The sequence below is a fragment of the Brugia malayi genome, assembly GCF_000002995.4.
Source record: "Brugia malayi strain FR3 genome assembly, contig: Bm_v4_Chr4_scaffold_001, whole genome shotgun sequence".
Classification (NCBI taxonomy): Eukaryota; Metazoa; Nematoda; class Chromadorea; order Rhabditida; family Onchocercidae; genus Brugia; species Brugia malayi.
Window position 1 is genome coordinate 12,471,538 of NW_025062478.1, and position 20,238 is coordinate 12,491,775.

Sequence of the window (20,238 nt, forward strand, 5' to 3'; positions counted from 1 at the left end):
ATCAACGGAGAGTGACCAGTACATTGTCTAAGGATGGACATCGACTTTTGATAAAGCTAAAATAAAAAAAAAAAAAAAAAAACATACTCACCGGTTAAAAAACCTTCAGCAAATTACACGATCATTTCCATTTAACAGAATTACTCCTTTCTACTTCTCTTCTCAATCTTAAATGTTCCTCTCGAAAGCTGTTTCACTTTTCTTTCCGTAATATTATTTCTCATTCGTTTGCTAGTTTTTTTTGCAACTCTCAGATGGAAAATGAATTTCTTCTCTTTCTATAATTTTTGTCTTCTCGACTGAGTTATATGAACATTTAAAAATTATTCATTGCCACTCGATAATTCCTAAATAAGACATTTAACCGAGACTGATAACATATGATTGAATTACATGAATGTTCCAACTAATGCCGTATTGATTTCTGTTGATCAATTCATATAATTTAGAATACTGATGTATAGACGTAACGGACGTTAGCATGAGGAATGTTTACGCTGCGTCATGCGGAATCGTTGAGTTACAAAAAATCAGCTAATTACTCTACCGTTGACTATTAGTGTGCCATGCACTTTAATGTTACTGATTTATTCGTTTCGCATTATTGTTCCTTGGATAACTTAAATGTTCTAATTTCTCTTTCATTCGTAATTTCTTAGAATTGAGCAAATGTTTATAAGAAAAAAACTGGCATAATTTTATCTTACCTGGTTAAGTATCGAAAATTTACGCCCTTTGTCCTGGACAAGAAAAGTAAATTATAATCGTAATAAGATCTGGTAATAAGATTGTTGTTATTTTAATTTCTATTATTTTAATTATGGTAAGTATAAATATAGATTTTTTTTTAGATGTACATATGCTGCTAGATGTGAAGGTCAACACTAATTGGTAAATGCATAAATGTGTTGCTTATTCCAATGAATTTAAAATACTGGTTGATAAAAGGGGAAATTTTGTAAATTTAATAATACATATATGTTTTTGCATATGATACATATTACACAACTACTGTAAATTTACTCATGATAATTTGTTTTCTATTTAGTTCGACTAAAAGAAGAGGATGGATATTTAAAAATAACTCAGCTAATTGTCACCATCAGAATTCTTTAGTAAAGAGTGCTCTCTAATTTCAAAGAGAGGTAATCTAGGTAATGAATAGGATTAAATAAAAAGAATTTTCTACTACCGAGAATTTTTTCAGCCACCCAAAAAACCAAAATTCAGTAATTATCAATGTCATAACATTGCATCATAACATCGCAAGTCAGTGAACGAATCATTTAAATGCCTTCGGGGAGAATTCTAATTCATAAAGTCGGTTAACACTGAAATTCGATAAATCATCCATATTTTAGTTACTGTGAGAAAATCAATACCGATATTAATATTTTATGTAACACAAGATTAATCTGCTAGAGAATCGCAATCATAGTACTACTGTACCAGGCATCCATTGTAGAACTTCTAAGATCAATTAATTAAAGACAAGAGAAAATTTAGAATTAGTTTTATTAAAATAAATTCTCTACACTAACTTTGTCTACATCTTCAAAGTATAAAAAAATATGTTGAAGTAACATTACTAACAACCATATTCAGCACGGCTGAATTTTTCATCTCCTAAAGGTTTGCTTTCTCCATAACTAAATCACATCTGATAACAATTTCTTTACACTATCCAAATAACAGCAGAAATTATTACTGCAAAACAAAATCAGCAATGAGAGGTATATGATCGGATGGAGTCGATGAATTAGGCCATGGACCTAAAGTTCCAGCTAACTGATTCATATTTGGCAAACTAAGACGTCGAATCAACCGTATTTCTCTTTCAGAAACATTTATTTCTTGATTGAAACTCGGGAACATCGCTTGCTGAAAAAGACAAAGTTAAGGATAACTGGTCAATTTACAAATCTCTGCAGGTTTTATTTAGATATTCAATGTGTTCCTAATTTTAAGATGTTAAAAAAACCAAAACGCAAAATATTGAAGAAAAAACTATCAGGTTTTTGTGCATTATGAACATATGAACTTAAAATTATTTGCAATGCACAGATGTATTATCGTGCATTAAAGAATGTAAACAATAATACTCAGAAACAAATAACAGAAGACATATAAATTTTGTGAAAAAAAAGGAAGTCTAAGTATTCCCAACAATCCATAAGTAAAACTTTCAATATTTTGAAGTGAAAATAACCTTCATTCCATTTGATTTGACAGAATAAAATATGAAATCTGGATTAACAGCCTCAACGCTGTGATAAGTTGAAACCACTGGCTGAAAAAGATTTCCATAATAAGTAATAAGTTTACATGTAACATGTAACAAGCTTAAGTTCGATAAAAATTGATAACAGTTTTTCGGAGTCTGACACTGCGGATGTCTTAGCAATACATTCCCCTACAAAATAATAAAATTATGGAAATGTTATTTACCCCGCCCTCTGTATTTACATGATGATAAACACTGTTGAAAGAGAGCGGATGACTCCAGCAATTTATCGAAGGAAGTAACATTGCACGATCTGAAAATGCTATCATTTGTCATGTATCAAAAAAATTTTAATTTAACATCAAAAATATTACTAATCTCTGTCCATACAAATCCAAAATTCTTCACAGTGTTCAAATGCTCTGTAAAATTTCAATACTTTGAATTTTTAATAAAAAAGTGATCATTTGGAAAATTTTAAAGTACAATATTTTTTATTGTCTTAAATAAGACAGAAACTTAACAAAAAAATACTGCTAGTTTGTTGTGTGCTTGTAAAGCTCTTAGTTCGAAACAAAGTTAACGATCGCTAATGTATCTAAAGTTCTGGAATAACACAAGATCGATTTTTTATACTTCATAGCAAGCATGAAGCAACTTTATATTTCATAATTTCACATTTAGCATCAACACCTAAATATATATCAATACAGAGAATATTCCTAACTTTCAAAAAATATGGACAGCAAGAAAGATTTATAGACCTACTTTTCAGATATTTGAATCGACAATTTCGAGCAATTTTTACATCTTCAGGCAATAGATTAACTGAAACAAACGGGCCACCAGGACTACCTTGGCCTGAAATATCACCTCGCCGTAGATTAGTGAAACAAATTTCACCACTCATGATAAAATTATACAGTGGACTATATGGCTGAATATTAAAATCCCCGCACACGATATACGGACATTCTTGGCCAGATTCCGGACCACATTCCTGTAAAGAAAAATTTATTTCTATTAGCAAACTCTTATGTTTCAACACTGAAACAATATACAACCAATTTTCTTTGCGACTTTTAATTGTCGGTACTAAAAACTGCCTTTAAATAAAGTTCTGACTACTACACAATATTTTTGAATATTCTCTAGTGTGTTAGAAAAAAACCCCTTAAAAATTAGTAAATATTTGAAGGAATAAATTTTGACTTCGCTATCATTGAGTTAATTTAGCTTATCCAAAGATGTCTAGTGACACATATCAACACAGTTAAATGTGAAATTACCTTATTGGCATTTCAGGCAAAAGTATTCTTCATAAAAGGCATCATTATAACCCACTATCTCCATTCCCGGTTTCTTTTAAAAGCTACAGAAAAATGCTATACCCGCGTCATCATATGCCAGAAGTAGAAAAATCACCTTATCGATGTTTGCAAGTAAAACAGCAAGTTGTGCAAGTTTCACATCACCACGTCGTTTATTAAATAATAAATGTGTATTAGCGATGCAGAATTCCCGTCCACTTCTCATATCTTTTAAACGAACCAATTGACCTGAAATGGAAGCAAAAATATAGAATTAAGAACTATTCTGAGTAATTTCACTCACCATACTGACTCAAACAAAATAATAAATAAAAAATATAACTGTTTACCGATATTATCCCTGTCCAATACTGAATCACTGCTTACGTAGTATTCAATATGCTGATAGTTAAGCAGTTGAAAATGAGATTTGTAAAATATTGCACAGCCATCTATCAAACTATGTGTTCGCTTCTTGTATTTACCAAGCAAACCAGCTAAAATATTCATGAAATGATAAAAGTCATGAGCAATATCTCAAAAAAATAATGAAAGTATAACGATGAAGCAGCAAATTTATAGGTAAGAATATAATTTTTTCAATAGAGTAAGGAAGCCTACTTCTTACTTAAGATTTAAGCCAATTTCCACAATAACTTCAAAATAATATAAAAACATTCTGTAATAAATTGTATTGAAGGTAAAACTACTTTAAAACAATCCACTTCTGGAACTATTCGTTTTTGAAAACTTGCACATCAGTAATTAAATGTGTACTATCATACTGCCATTTCATATGAAATATACTGCCATTAAGACACTTTATATGAAAAGCTCACCAGCTTCGAAGTATGGTTTAAAGAAATAATCGTAATGGTCGTACTGCACTTCCTGAAGACAAAAAATGTCTGCAGCGATCATTGAGAATTCACGTGTCAACAACCTCCACCGGTTTTCCCAAGTTAATTCGTAAGCACGTCCTGGTTTCCTAAAAAAAACCTATCACTATCATTTAGTGAAAAGTGCATCTTCTCTTATAAATGTCACAACTATCTTATCAAGCAGCTGCTATTAATCAAAAAACTTTGATAATATATGGGAGAGAAAATATAATCTATGCTCATAAAAAAAGAAAATACAAGAAGTTTCGCTCACGCAAGATGTATGTACAATTCAGGAGTTTTATAGGCAGTTTGTTGACAAAGAACATTGTAACTACATATCCTTAATGGGTTACCATCGATCACTCCGCTCTAAAATTATAATTATTAATATAAAAAAGACTAGGTAAAACTCCAGATATTATGAAGTACCAATACTGAAATCACGGTGAACTGCATACTGCATGAAAATATATTCCATATACAAAAACCGAAAAACTTTGATCACTACTAGGAACCTGTTTTTTTCTGTTCTCAAACAACTTTTAAACTATCAATGGATCAAGTAAAAACAGTAAAAAACATATTTAATGAGACCCTCTATTAATTGGTATTACGCACAAATATACAGAAATAACCTGTACAACATCCCATCTTCGTAGCCATTTCTTACAAATTGATAAAGTACCTTGAGTCAGCAAATCCACAAATTCTGGCATGTCTGCAATATATATAATTAGCACTGACTAATTGTATTTAGCAAAAATAAAATGATCTACATATTGCAAGACAACTCAATCAAAAATTTTCTCCACTATCAATAAAGATACTGATAAAATTTACTCATCAATGTCTCAACTCTAAACTTTCTTACTTTTCCCAACATTTTCCTAATAAACAAGCCTTATAAATCCTGATTTTTGTTAAAAAGAAAGAACTTATTGCAAATGAATAGTCGAATGAGAAAATCTCAAACTGAATTCATTAAACTAACATTCAAGGTCAGGGATGATTAATTGACTATTAAGAAAAACGCAAAGACATATGAAACATTCATTTTTGCAAGACATATAAAACATTCAGTTTAAAAAGAGAGAAAAAAATAACGCAACTGGTAACACTAGCAGAAATTTATGTAAGAGGAAAAGATGTTACAATGTGTTGATAAATACACTTGGTTAATATGAGCATTCTTAATGTTATTGTCCCATAATTGTGATAGTCTGCAAAAGTAATCAAAACAGAGCTTTTCCGTTTTGATCCAACTGCAGCAAGGCTACCGTCACACATAATAAAGATTCAAATGAGAAAAAAAAAAAAACAGCTGAATAGCACCGGAAGCAAATTTTTGATATTTCCTTCTTTTCATATTAACTTGCAACTGAATTTCATATAGAGGGATTGATCAGTAGGTCGAAAAGGAATGCAAAACAATAGTGGGGAGGATTCAGTGCTCCAAATAAAGGAAAATTCACGTAGTTCGAAACTTCTCACCAACAAAAACAAACTTGTAGGGCGATACGATGAAGTTGAAGGCAGCAGACTGTGAGCCCAAGGAAAGCTTTGGTTATTTGTGAGATAAGAACCGGTTTGTTTTTCTCGGTAAATTTCGCAAATCGTAGATCTCCCTGTCTGAAATAATCAGTTTGTTAAATGGTAGTAAACTCTTTAGCACGAAAATGAAACTTATTTATATTAAAAGGTTCATCAACTGTGTAGAAATTTGAGTTACAAAAATCTTATGGTTTGACGATTGCCACTTGTGTTGATATAGTCAAGTTCTAAGGCATCAATTTTTGTCGTAAAGAAAGCAATCGCTAAAGAAACAGCCATTTCAAAAGTTGTAACTCATATAAATAAAATGAAAAAGTATTTCACAATAAATTGGAAATTATATAACAATGAGAAACTAATAATTATACTAAAACAGTTATAGTAAAACAATCAAAATTGAAAAGTATCGCATATTAAACAGACCTTTCAAGATATTTATTACGTTTAGAACAATTAAGTAACAATAACAATTTACATGTTTTGTCAAAACAGCAAACATCAGGATTAAATACGTGTTGATAAAATAAATTTTTAGTTACTTCGTCCTGTTGCTCCTTCATTGTTTTCTGTGGTAGCGTAGGGGGAGAAAGTCCTGCTTCATGAACCAAGTTCATATCCTGCAAAAAAGTACGCTAACCCTAAAATTTTGACTACTAAAATTTTCTGCCAGTAATTTATGACCTAGAATTCGGATATTTTCAACGCTAACAATCCTTAAATGAATAGAAGGTATAGTATTTAGTGTGTAGAACAGTTCTTAGGCGAGTAGAAATATGCTAAAAATATGCTTTTAGTTTTAACTTCCTAATGCTTATTTGAAAGGATTACGATTCTCCTTTCCTTAGTTCTTAAGTTAAATAATTTTTTTTTTTTTTTCGGATGAAAATTTAAGGTTCATCTAGTATCTATGCACATGCATGCTATTAATATTCATGCCATACGATTTTTATGAACGAATTACATGAACAAGGATCATGGTGTGATATGTAAACTAGAGTCCTTATGAGTTGCCAAATATTCTATATATTCAAAAGATAGCATGTTCTATAAATGAAACACTTGCCACGCATTAATGAATCGAAACTGAAATAAAAAAATTTACCTCTAAACAGATAATTTCGTCCGAAATACCTAAGTCACTGGACGAACTCTCATTAAGTAATACTATCTGCAAAAAGAACAAAAATATTTCTGTAAGATAAAAAAGTTCAATGTCGAATAATGCTATTAAAATTTGATGTAATTCCACCACAAAAAAAAATGGTAATTTCTTGTAATTCCTAAAAACTAGTCACTATAAGACCAAAAATCTGAAATAATAGAAATAAACCTCGGGTTTGACATCGCTCAAATTCCTTTGGCTGCCAGATAAACTTTCTTCTTCGTCTGTTAATAAAATAACATCTGAATCTATAGCGTCTCTGAAAAGTAACGCTACCCTTAATCTCTTGGTTTTTTATGAAAAATAAACATTTTAAAGGGAGGGAAAAAGTTCTGATGAGTTTAGATGAAAAAAACGAACTGAGTTTCATTTGCTTTATCTCCATTCAATTTTTGAACATCTGTGTCACAGTTCACCTGAAATTATTCTAACATAAACAGTTCTAGTTTAACAAGCTTTAGAGATGGAAATGACTAGATAATACCAAACAAGTCAGGTTAAGTCAATAAAAGCCATGGAATAGTAAAGGGCCTGTTAGCAATCCAGCCAAATTCGTAAACGATTAATCTAGAATAGTTCGAAACCAAATGTGAAAGTGCCATACAATAATCAGTATACAAGATCGTCAACTAATCATTAGCATGAGGATTAATTTTTACGGAATCTTTATAGAATCTCAAATATTCTTTTAAATAAAAATTCCAAAATATAATAGTTGGAGGCGTATATTACCCTTATCTTTGCTAAGCAAGCATAAGTTAAATAACTAAAACAAAACAAAGAAACAAATTACATACCTCTACTGATGTATCATCTACCACAATTTCTATTTTTTCCTTCGGCACTGAAAGGTATTATTAATATCTTTACAAATCTTTAATCATTTGTCCAAGGATCACATATATATATATACCTTTCCCGTGTGTTTTTGACTGAATGTATGTAACTACAAGCCATATGCTAATATCAATCAAATCATGGGTGTCGGTAAAATGAAGCCTGATATATATATATAGACTATAAAAACATATTTTATGGATTCCCATACAATCGATTCAATTCATGACATACCGAGCAACTGGAAGACGTTGAAAGTAGATTTATGATTTTGAAATACTTGAGGTGACTGTGATGTGGATTTTCGTGATCTAACAATACTGAAAGCATAAGTAAATCTTTTAGTTGGGTTTCTAGAAGAAATGAATCCTGTTTTTGTGAATTTTTCATCATTCCCAAATGCTTCTATTTTATCTTCTTATAAAAATCACAAAAAATTGAATTATTTTAGGAGCAACTGTAGCAGAACCATGACACCAAATTGTAAGCTGCGTTGACAAAACATTAATGAATCTCCTGAAATACTATATTAATTTCTATGATAAAAATCTGCATTATCATCACATTTTAAACATTTATGAAGCAGTTCACATTTTGAATGTTTTATAGCTGTAGTTAATATATAAAAGGACAAAACTTTGCATAATCCAAATAAAAGAAATATTTTCACTTCCATTATATCCAGCCATTTCTTCCCTATTTCCTTTTAATTTATAATATAATAAAGAAAATAAATTCTCCAATAATACATTAATAAAAAAATAGCATTAATTATAACGATTAAATCACTTCATAACAATTCAGTGATAAATACATCTTTTCTTTCCTTCCTCTCTAGCGAATAAATCAATAAAAAATTATTAGAAAGAAGTGGAGAGCAATTCAATATAATATCTCTGTAATTACCTGTATCTTTTGCTATTCATCACAGATGATATTTTCATCTTCTTACAATAACGCTTCATCTCTTCCTCTCCAAACATTCGAATGGTCTAAAATTTGATTAAAATAATATGAATTAGATAGAAATTAAATTAAAGTAAAATGAATGAAAACGATTTATTATTCGAAATGACATCCAAAACTTTTATTCAATTACAACATCAGATCAATATTCCTTATATTTAATTGTTATAAACACTACTGCGAATATATTTCATGTCGAGTATGCAAAGTTTTCAACTATTTGTAATCAGTTTTATCACTGCAGTATTTTGCAAATGTACCAAACTTAATTTCTATTTATTGGCTTCTTTCTGGATCATTTAGATATTTTTAGATGTATGAGCCATTTAGATAAGAGAAAGCAAAAACTACTGGGAATGTTAACCTGTCGAAAAGAACAAAGGTAATAGTTGACAACACCTAATGTCTTCTAATCTGATTTATGCAACATCATCTCACTTGTTCCCATCAATTAACAAATACATATAATATTGAACATAGACAAATCACCAAACTACCGAGACTTCCCGTCACTTCCTTAGACAAATCACTAAACTACCGAGACTTCCCGTCACTTCCTTAGACAAATCACCAAACTACCGAGACTTCCCGTCACTTCCTTAGACAAATCACTAAACTACCGAGACTTCCCGTCACTTCCTTAGACAAATCACCAAACTACCGAGACTTCCCGTCACTTCCTTAGACAAATCACTAAACTACCGAGACTTCCCGTCACTTCCTTAGACAAATCACCAAACTACCGAGACTTCCCGTCACTTCCTTAGACAAATCACCAAACTACCGAGACTTCCCGTCACTTCCTTAGACAAATCACCAAACTACCGAGACTTCCCGTCACTTCCTTAGACAAATCACCAAACTACCGAGACTTCCCGTCACTTCCTTAGACAAATCACTAAACTACCGAGACTTCCCGTCACTTCCTTAGACAAATCACCAAACTACCGAGACTTCCCGTCACTTCCTTAGACAAATCACCAAACTACCGAGACTTCCCGTCACTTCCTTAGACAAATCACTAAACTACCGAGACTTCCCGTCACTTCCTTAGACAAATCACTAAACTACCGAGACTTCCCGTCACTTCCTTAGACAAATCACCAAACTACCGAGACTTCCCGTCACTTCCTTAGACAAATCACCAAACTACCGAGACTTCCCGTCACTTCCTTAGACAAATCACTAAACTACCGAGACTTCCCGTCACTTCCTCCCTCTCTTCTCCACTTTCTCACAAGCACAACCTTCAGTATTGACCAGAATAACAGCCATCGATAACCGACTAAAGTTTCGAGACCACATTTTTTGAATTGTAGCACTGACGAGTTGAAATATATATCATATCACTTCCATCACAAATTTAAAAAACGACGAGAACAACGTGAGACTGAAAAATACTATCATCATATCACTCATTGTTGTAAAACCTATCACTCATGTACTGCATGCGCTCACGTTTCACGTCATCCTTCCTACAGCACGTGTATAAATGCGACGTATGATTATCTCATTTCTTGTCTACTTACCTGTTGCAATCCTCTCTCTACCTGTCTGATAATATACCAGATTCTTTATACACAATCCTTAAATACGTTAATCGCAAATCTTCATTACTTAACCTTACTTAACCCTACGACAATCTTCATTACTTAACCTTACAACAATTTTCATTACTTAACCTTACTTAACCCTACGACAATCTTCATTACTTAACCTTACAACAATTTTCATTACTTAACCTTACTTAACCCTACGACAATCTTCATTACTTAACCTTACAACAATTTTCATTACTTAACCTTACTTAACCTTACGACAATCTTCATTACTTAACCTTACGACAATTTTCATTACTTAACCTTATAACTACTCCAGATCTACCACTATTTCTCACTTCCCTCTAATTCGACCAATGTATAACTGTCACAAATAAGCGCTGTCTTCTTTCTTTTCTTTCATTCGTCATTTCAACAAATATGAATTGTTGAGATGTGCAGTAATCTGAGGCGCAAAAGGATATAAAATTTTCAATGTTATTTTTCATTTTGCTTTTCAGTTAGAAATTTTGCTGACAATTATTTTTTTCTCTTTTCGATGCATTTTTGCATACCTTAGTTTATTAGTATTAGTACATTATATTGAACCAATTTTTCAACTTTTCTTATTCGCTATGATTTAAGTTGTAACGCTTAATTAAAATTTAATTATCATTTTCCCGAAGAGAACAATAATTTCTTACATCAAATGCGTCTTTTCTGATTGCCTAGTCATATCTTCAGGATGACAGGAATTCGCAAATATGTTCAATGAGAGTATAATTAAATTGTTAAATTCCTCTTCCATCATCTCAAAAAAAGATCACAGAATTGATTAGATGTGAGATTTTCAAATTCTTTTTTTTCATGTGGAATTTGCGTTAGGAAAATTGAACAATTAATGATTGAGGAATTTACTTTATTCAATTGTTTACTATAGTTTTATGTATGAAAGTGGCAGAATTAAAACATATATATATATATAAAGCAAATAAAAGATATTTGATACAAGATGAATTGGTGGGTAAGAATGATGAATTTCATGGGTAAAATGTTCAAGTAGTTAGGATATTGTGAATCATTTCCTAACTGACCGTAAAAATTTTCATTTTTGTACTGAGCTTAAATGTATCCTTCAAATTCAAAATTTTCGTACTAAACTGTATCCGGATTCTCTACCCAGAAAATCCGGATACAGTTTCAGGAAATAATGAACTCGCTCAATCGATCAGCTTAGACTTAACGAGATTCCTATAAAGGTAAAATTATTTTTGTTATGTCCCATATGCGTCTTTTACATTTCTTCATACAAATAATTCAAACTGTGAGAAAAAAAAGTTGAAGATTCTAGTTTAAATTAAAAAAGGAAATAAATAAAATGGAAAAAATTTATTTTAAAAACCATTACAGCATAACATTATTCCCTTCTTTATAGATTTACATTTAATACGTCATTCAAACATTCTTTGAATGAAACATAGCAGTGTAATTGAAAAAGTAAAAAAAAAAGTACGAAATGTTTACAGAATTACTATTATTGATTTTTTTCTTTTAAACCTAAAATTTGACAAAAACACCATGCTATACCACATCTCTATCATTTTTTTTTTCACTGGTAAATTAAATTCTACAAAAAGAAACAAAAAACAAAGTGGTCAAATTTTGTAAGCAAAGCATATAACATTGCCTTTTTTATGTTGACAAAAATTTTCTGCGTACGCCACGTGTGTCAAATCATTCATTGCGCAAAATACGTTAAATTCTGCTCCCAGCATAGAATCAGCTGCTTTCTTTATGGCAAACGTTGACTCTGTTGCATTCGTTCTAATCTTCTGTAGAATTAATTAATAAGAAAGATATGCAATAAAATTAAATGTGTTTGATAATAGATACTTTCACATATTACTGATAATAGAATTTATGTTCAAGTGATAAATGATAGAGACGAAGAAATATTGCATGGACATTGAATATTTGAGAAAAAAGAATATGAAATATTCACCTTTTTCATAATTACCATTAATTGATCATTATTACAGATGGGATTTATTTCATACATTGTATTATTACCACTTGATGAATCACGTTTACGACGTACTGAACATACGCACGTTTGACAACACACGCTAACCGGTTTCTGAAATTTGGTTAATATGAAAAGTTCGAGTAAAGCATTATATATTCACAAAAAAAATTTCCAGAATGTAAACACTAACTTCTGCTTTTTGTTATTATTGAGTAGCAGCAATTTTTCTTTTTTGAACACAATAACAAAGCATTTTATTTTAGGAATTATTGAAGGCTAAAATATACATCAAAATTCTTGGACAATAATATTCCGGAATTGTAGATTCCGGAAACAACTGTGAGCTATCGCTGGCTAAAGGATTTCGATAATATTAGAAGAATCTATCAATTATGAAAACTAAATTTGTTGACTTTAATCAAATTTCATAATAATTTTTGAAATATATAATATATAGTATCGTATACCATACATAATACATTGTGTTATAGTTTTAATTTATTTATTTAATAGTTTGTAATTTTTAGTGCTTACGTTGCAAAACTTTGATAAATATTTATAAACTAATTGTTGACTTAAAGCGGACGTAATGTTAGCCACATATGATTGATTGTTCGAAAGTTTTATGTCACTATTTATATGAAAAAAAAAAAAAAAAATAAGCAAACAGTTTAATCATAAAACTTTCGAAACAATTTTAGAAATTTCAGTAAAAGAAATGTATACATATGAAGGAGGTGAAATAGGTGGTGGAAAAGACGGTGGACATGGTGGACAAATTCGAGGTGGACATATAACTGGTGGAGGACATATTATTGATGAATCGCATGAACTTGGCGCAGGAAGCGATCGCCAGGTTGTTGCTTGCTTTATTGACATAAGGAATACTGTGCAAACAACAACAAACGGTTTCATAACTGTTGTGAAATCTAAAATTTAAATTTAGATTAGCTAATGCATAAACACCTAAGTCTTTAATGCTAATACTACCTGAATTGAAAATAATTCTCCGAATAGTGGGAATGGTACCAATGTTTAGTTGTTTCTATCTATTGTTTAAGCAATTCAATGAGAACCAAAATTAATTAAAATAAAATTAATTAAAATAAGTTAGGTAATACTTTCTATTCAAGTTACACTATAATCACAAAATGAATGGAGAGTTAGAAGAAAAACTGAATTGACATTATTGTATGCAATCTTTATGATACTGCCAAGTTCATTTAATATTGGCTAGTTTTATTTCACTTCCACAAAAATTTTTCTTTAAAAAAAAAATTGTAATCAGTTTCGAAAAATTTTTTAAATATTAAAAAATGAAATATAAAAGTTTCAACACAGCTAATTATTTCCTAAAACTTGCAGCGTTACTTCTTTGCATGCATGCAATCAACATGCAAGAAGAAGTTATTTTGGGTTATTCAATTTCAAGAAATAATTGAAAAAAGTGCAACAAATTGCTTTTTTTTTTTTTTTCTCAAATGATAGCATGTCTCATCATTTGACATTCATTACAATGAATGACTCATCATTTTAATAGCATTATAATTAGTTCTGTCACTCTTTTTGTTGTTCCCAGTAATCCTCCTATAATTATTTTTGCTTTCATTTGTTTGATTATAAGATTATCACAAATAACTAAAAAACTATAAAATATCTAATAATGATTGTTGTTTTAATCTGATCACGTACGTGTTATTAAGCAGTAATTTACGAGCAAATAAAGCCTCAATAATTAGATATTTTAATATCTCAATAATTAGTACGGGTAAAAACTAATTCAAGAATTAGAATTTTAGGAAAGGAAGTGCTGAGAACAAGGGTAAAAATATAAAATTTTAATTCATATTATTTAAATTCTAAAGTATATATTACTCTATAGTTTAATGTTTTTACATCAAATTAATTTTTAAATGCTTTATCTCTTCTATCGGTTCTCTCAGATATTATTCTTCCTATCATACATTCAAATTAACCGTCAATAAATGTCATTTACATTGATATGTTCATATAAACTATAAGTGAAAGAAGAAATAAAAATTTGCATAATTGAAGTTAAAATTAAATAAAATGTGAGATTGATAAATAAGTCGTTGTCTATGAAAGATAAGCACTTTATCATGAATTACACTTATCAGATTGTTTGCATTTTTTTGCTTCTAATGGTAGGTCATATGTCATTTGTCGTTGTTTCCAGTTTGTCGTAAATAATGAATTGAATTGAAATGAAATTAAATTGAAATGTTTGTTATAGATTGAAAAACACAACACTGATTATTACTTATTATAAACTTTTATAGTATTACTAAGTAGGTAATCGGCAATAAAGAAAATGTATGAAATGACAAAAAATTTTCCGGTTTGATAAGAAAAACTCCACATACAGTCTAGACTAGAATTCAGTTGTTCGATTAAGTATTCTGAGTAATTTTAGACTTGCAGTGCTGTTTCAAAGTAAATTAGTATCCGTTCTGCTAGAGATCATATTCTTGAGACAAACAGACTACCACACCATGAATTCGTCTTCTGCGCTTATTTTTACGTGAATACGTGAGTTATGCAGAGGAGCGATAAAGATCGCCAAGAGATATTAAATGTTGAGTTATAGGATTAGGATACAGTATTATAAAAGCTCCTGAAATACATCATAATTAACTCAAAACTCAAAATTAAAATTTTTGTAACTCAAAATTTTAATTTTTGAAAAACTTTAACTATTAACTTCAACACTCAAAATATTTTTTAATCTATGCTTGATATAAATTAAAATAGAAATATTACCGACTTAAATTTCCAATTCAAAATTTCTCCTCCAACGAAAACAAAATATTGAACGGAAATTGATTGATCTGTTAGGTGTCATTTCACCTGCATACACCTATGATAACATGTATTTCCTTGGTACCCAATTATTTACCCATAAAGAGCAGTAAGCAAAAATTAAAATCCACTTCTAAAGGTATCTATGACATAGGTGTATGTTAATTCAAAATTGTTAATATAGTTTGCAAAATTCTGGACAAAAATAAGCTAAAACATAAATATAGAAAATATAGGTAATTACGTGGAAAGCCAATGGAGAACCAAAATTAGGTCCGTGTCCGGAAAAATGGTTACCATTGATTCCAGTGAAAGACAACAACTTTGCGCTTCTTCAAAAATGCATCTCTCATCTCGATGTAACTTCAGTATGTTACTTAAAAAAATCTTTTTGTTAAATACTTCAGGAAAAAAAAAAAAAAAAAAAAAAAAAAAAACGTAAGAGTAATATTAATTAAAACTAAAGTTATACAAATTACTCAACAAACTATTCTGCATCGTATCACACAATCATTTCATTTACAACTGATTACTTTTGTTAGCTTAATTGGTAGCTTATTTTCAGTCATAACCGCATTTAAAAAAAAAAAAAATACAAAGAAATTACAAATTAGTTAACATAAAATGCAACGAATATCACACAATTTGATAATGATAATGATAAAAAAGTTTTTAGCTCAAATTTTCAAAGCCCAAAGTTTTTCAACTTAAAATAATGAGATAAAATAGATGAAAATGAAATGATTAGCTTAGAAGATAAAAATGAAAAATGTTTAAATATCTATAATTATCCTTAACAGCGATATTTTGATTAACATTATCAACCACAATTGACACTTTTTACTTACCTAATAAACAAGAAATTGGCTAAATGTTTAGTAAGGCAAAAATTTTTGTTTTGTAGTTAAAATCAAAAGTAACAAAATTAGACGATGCAATAAATGCATGTTCACATATGTTTGGCAATGGATCCACCACTGCAACAATTTTTCGACCCGACGACAAAAGGGAATTGAAAAATTTCCTCAGTTTGTCAATTGCTAATTTAAAATTTCATTTTCTCATTTCTGTCAAAAGTTTTTCAAGTAAAAATATTATAATTGAAAGCGATTCATTACAGTTTATTTTTCTTAGCTAAAGAGTTAAAAAAAAAAAAAAATAAATAAAGCACTGATATTCCTTTCAATTACTTTTCTTTTTTATATTACGAATATAAAAAAAATTAATAAATAAATAAATAAAATGGAATTGAAATAAATAAATAAAAGAAAATTTGCATTGTAAAAATATTTTCTATATTATAAATAGTTATGATAAATAGAAAGAATCGCTCATATTTTCAAATTTTTGTTAGTAAAATATTTCAGCATTTGCAACTTCGGAAGAGCTAGAAGGAATGTTAGATATATTTATTGAAGGAAAAGCACCATACGATCATTCTGGCAATGATTTACGAAAATTGGGAGAAACAATTACTAATGCCATGTCTAATGCGCCCGATAAATCTTGCGCCTGGAATCTTTTAAAGGTTTTAAGTATTACCTAAACTGCTCATCTTTTTGTGTATGTATGTGATGGCAATATATTTTCAAATTTTCAATTCTTGAAAAGAAATTTCAATATTTTTAATTTTAGGGTGAAATTCAATTTAAAAATTGTGATTCTTTTACTACACTTTGGTGCCAATACAAAGGTAAATTTGATATGAATTTCCATTTTAGAAAAGAAATATTTCAATTCAAATTGAAAATTTTTGATTATAAAATTGTTCTTCAATAAGTGTTATATTTTCAAAATACATAACATATCTACACGAAGTAACAAATCAAATTTTAGCATTTAAATTGATTTAATCAATATTGTAAAAAGAAAAATAGAAACTATTAAGCAAGATTTCTCAATAACCTAATAGTAATTTATTTCAGTTGAAACAAATCTTTTCTATCAAAAATAAAAATAAATAAATTTTTTTCATTCAATAAAAAATTGCTTCTTTATAATTAGATTTTTTCACCTATTTTTTTTTGAAATAAAATATTAAAACGATAGATGAATTCAAAAAATTGTTCATTTAAACTGCCATATCTACAATATTTTGAATGTAAAAATATTATCAATAATTTAAGCAAAAAGTTCTTTTTTACAGCTTTGTCAACTTTGATGTATTGAACATTGATATCATAACCTGTGACAATTTTTTTTTATTTCATATTTTGATATATTATGATATAAAAATAACTTATTATCAGAAAATGCCAAATAATTTTCAAAAAAAAAAAAAAAAAAGAAATTAATCATTAATTAATTAACCGATCGCCAAGATCAACAAACATTCAATGTGATCTTGTAGTTATTATATTACTTTACTGTGAGACGGTTAAAATAATGAGTTAATTAAAACTTTTAGCAAAACCAGTAATGACTAATTATGGTTGTAATGGTTGGTTTAAAGCAGATCACGGAACTCATGTCAACTGCTACTTTGTCCATCGCGTAATCATTACATTAACTTATCATTAGTTATAATATAACTGATTAGTGATTATCACAAAGTTTTTATCAAATGCAACCTTCACTACAAAAAGGACAGGAATACATTGCTATCTGGACATTAGCATTCCTGAATATGACATCATATGACTCAAACATTTTCAGTATCGGACATCAGCTCGAAATGCTCGAAATATCTGCAGGGAGAAGAAAGCTCAATTGGTAACAATCAATAATATCGGTGAATGGTCCTACGTTACACGTAAGTCATTACTCTTGAAGATTTTGTGTATATCTTTTTGCTTATATGTCTTACTTTTTTTCTGCTACTTTTAATAAGTATACAAAAAAATTACAAAGTCTATTATTAATTGGATTGAATGATTATTACAATTAATTAAGATGGAATATTTTAGAAATTACTTCAATGTTTACAAATTTATTCATCTTTTTCAGATTTTTTTTATGAAAGTTAATTAATTTGAACTAATTATGATAGATATGTCTAGCTGAAATAATTATTATTTGAGGTCTTGCCGATACATTGGCACCTAATACGTTTGATCGCTCACTGTTGCTAGGCTATACGCGCTGTAGTACCGATCCACCTGAATGGCGCACAATGGAAGGTGACATTTCAGCAGAAAATATTCCCTTCCCTGATGCAACTACTTCAAGTGATGCCGAATGTTGTTTGCAACTGGATATTGACAACAAAATTAACTGTAAAAATTGTTTTTAGTATTTACGTATTTGCAACTCACGTATTTACAACTCACGTATTTACAACCTACGTATTTACAACTCACGTATTTACAACCTACGTATTTACAACTCACGTATTTACAACTCACGTATTTACAACCTACGTATTTACAACTCACGTATTTACAACCTACGTATTTACAACTCACGTATTTACAACCTACGTATTTACAACTCACGTATTTACAACCTACGTATTTACAACTCACGTAGCGATATTACACGTTTTGGATTTGTTTTATTCCTGAATGAATGAATGAATGAACTCTTGCACATAACGTTAGGATAAAAGATTAAAATAGTTTATTTAAGGAGTAATAATGAAGTAAATGAATTAAATGACTATTAAATTTGAAATAAAGATAGGATGGATGATCAGTGATTATTCGGCGTTTTGTCTTCTACTGAATAGATAGTTCCTAAAATTAGTTTCATTACAGAAGCCTTGAAGCAGATAGTATATTGTTTTAATTAAAGCAACGTTACATTACTGTAATTAAATTAAGTGTTATTAAATGCTATTTTAAGCTTGAAATTTAAATTAAATGTTGAGAAATCTTTTGAATTTTATAACTAACTATAAAATATTTTTTACTAATGTAAAATAAACTTTCAATCAAAAAAAAAAAAAAAAATTTCTCTACAAATATACAGAAAATGTCTTTGACAAATTAATATTTCCTATTACAAAGATAAAAAATTTCTCTTTTAATTAGTTTTTTTCAGATGAGCAAATAAAACTGCAGGGAAAACCTTTTGAAGGTGCTCAATTGCAAGCAACTGTTTGCAATAAAAAAGTTAATTATTTCATTTGTAAAAAGGAAGGTATGTTTTCATTACACCAAATTAATTCCTTACAAGATGACACTTATGTCACATTTCATGTTTAAATGAGATATGCTTAAAATGTTTAGAAAATTCAAATGAGCCATTACTTTTATGATAAAACACAATGATAGTAGCATTGATTAGTTTTTAAATTATCAGAATTTATAATTCGAAAAATTATTAACCAATTTCATAGATTCATCATTTTTTTTTTTTTACAGCTGGAAGCTAAAAGCAGCAATGATTGCAAAATATCTCGCAAAAATCTTAAATTGTAAAAACAAAAATTGTTTGAAAAGGAATTTACAAAGTTATTCGTTCAGTCTTTATGTGATTATCAATATCATCACCAATTATTTACAAAAATTGAATATTTGCACCAAACATTTACCATAAATCTAAGAAAGTAAAAAATAAACTATTTCACAGATTTTCATGAATTTTTTTTTTTTCGTTCCACTTTTCAGTAAGCTAATTCAGTCTTCTAGAAATTACAAACTATGTTGCAAGACTTGTTAATCAATTTAAATTAATTTAACAACCAATTTTGGTCAGGAAATTGGAAAAGTTTGTTAAAGAAGAAAAAAATAAAGCATTTTTTTACAATCTTTTTTATCAGTATCAAGTTATTCAAGTTATCATTTCACAGTAATAAGAATGAAATAAAATTTTACAAAAAACTTTATCATTAAAGTTTTAACAATGTTTCAGTAGCAAAATAAATAAATTTTTTAATTGGTCATGGCTCAAATTCATTTTTACAATTAAAATTAAAATTTTAAAAAAAATTTAAATTTTGCATTTTTTGAAAATATTACAATTTTTGAGATTTTTTTG

General features: G+C 29.0%; 3 protein-coding genes across 4 annotated transcripts; 1 reads left to right on the plus strand and 2 right to left on the minus strand.

Annotated features, from left to right (window-relative positions):
- Positions 1–1,704: 1,704 nt before the first annotated feature.
- Positions 1,705–8,951, minus strand: Bma-angl-1 (Endonuclease/Exonuclease/phosphatase family protein; the record flags this gene model as incomplete). Its single annotated transcript, XM_043082541.1, has 17 exons — positions 1,705–1,881; positions 2,210–2,290; positions 2,449–2,537; positions 2,993–3,224; positions 3,650–3,783; positions 3,885–4,031; positions 4,374–4,522; positions 4,690–4,787; positions 5,054–5,136; positions 5,924–6,047; positions 6,509–6,586; positions 7,072–7,137; positions 7,300–7,390; positions 7,492–7,547; positions 7,929–7,975; positions 8,203–8,288; positions 8,875–8,951. 17 exons carry the CDS (start codon positions 8,949–8,951, stop codon positions 1,705–1,707), a joined length of 1,815 nt encoding a protein of 604 aa, XP_042938475.1.
- Positions 8,952–12,127: 3,176 nt separating this feature from the next.
- Positions 12,128–13,413, minus strand: Bm1062 (Uncharacterized protein; the record flags this gene model as incomplete). Of its 2 annotated transcripts, XM_043082542.1 has the most annotated exons (3): positions 12,128–12,304; positions 12,475–12,609; positions 13,225–13,413. In XM_043082542.1, the coding sequence occupies 3 exons, from the start codon at positions 13,411–13,413 to the stop codon at positions 12,128–12,130; spliced, it is 501 nt and encodes a 166-aa protein (XP_042938476.1). The 2 variants fall into 2 exon arrangements, with proteins under 2 accessions (XP_042938476.1, XP_042938477.1); XM_043082543.1 differs by lacking the exon at positions 13,225–13,413 and having other exon boundaries at positions 12,475–12,531.
- A 1,247-nt stretch (positions 13,414–14,660) lies between these two features.
- Bm7683 (Uncharacterized protein) lies at positions 14,661–19,633 on the plus strand (the record flags this gene model as incomplete). The annotated part of the gene is made up of 10 exons (XM_001895257.2): positions 14,661–14,663; positions 15,555–15,686; positions 16,223–16,346; positions 16,686–16,846; positions 16,954–17,011; positions 17,726–17,811; positions 17,974–18,070; positions 18,339–18,533; positions 19,300–19,398; positions 19,623–19,633. 10 exons carry the CDS (start codon positions 14,661–14,663, stop codon positions 19,631–19,633), a joined length of 966 nt encoding a protein of 321 aa, XP_001895292.2.
- Positions 19,634–20,238: the final 605 nt, after the last annotated feature.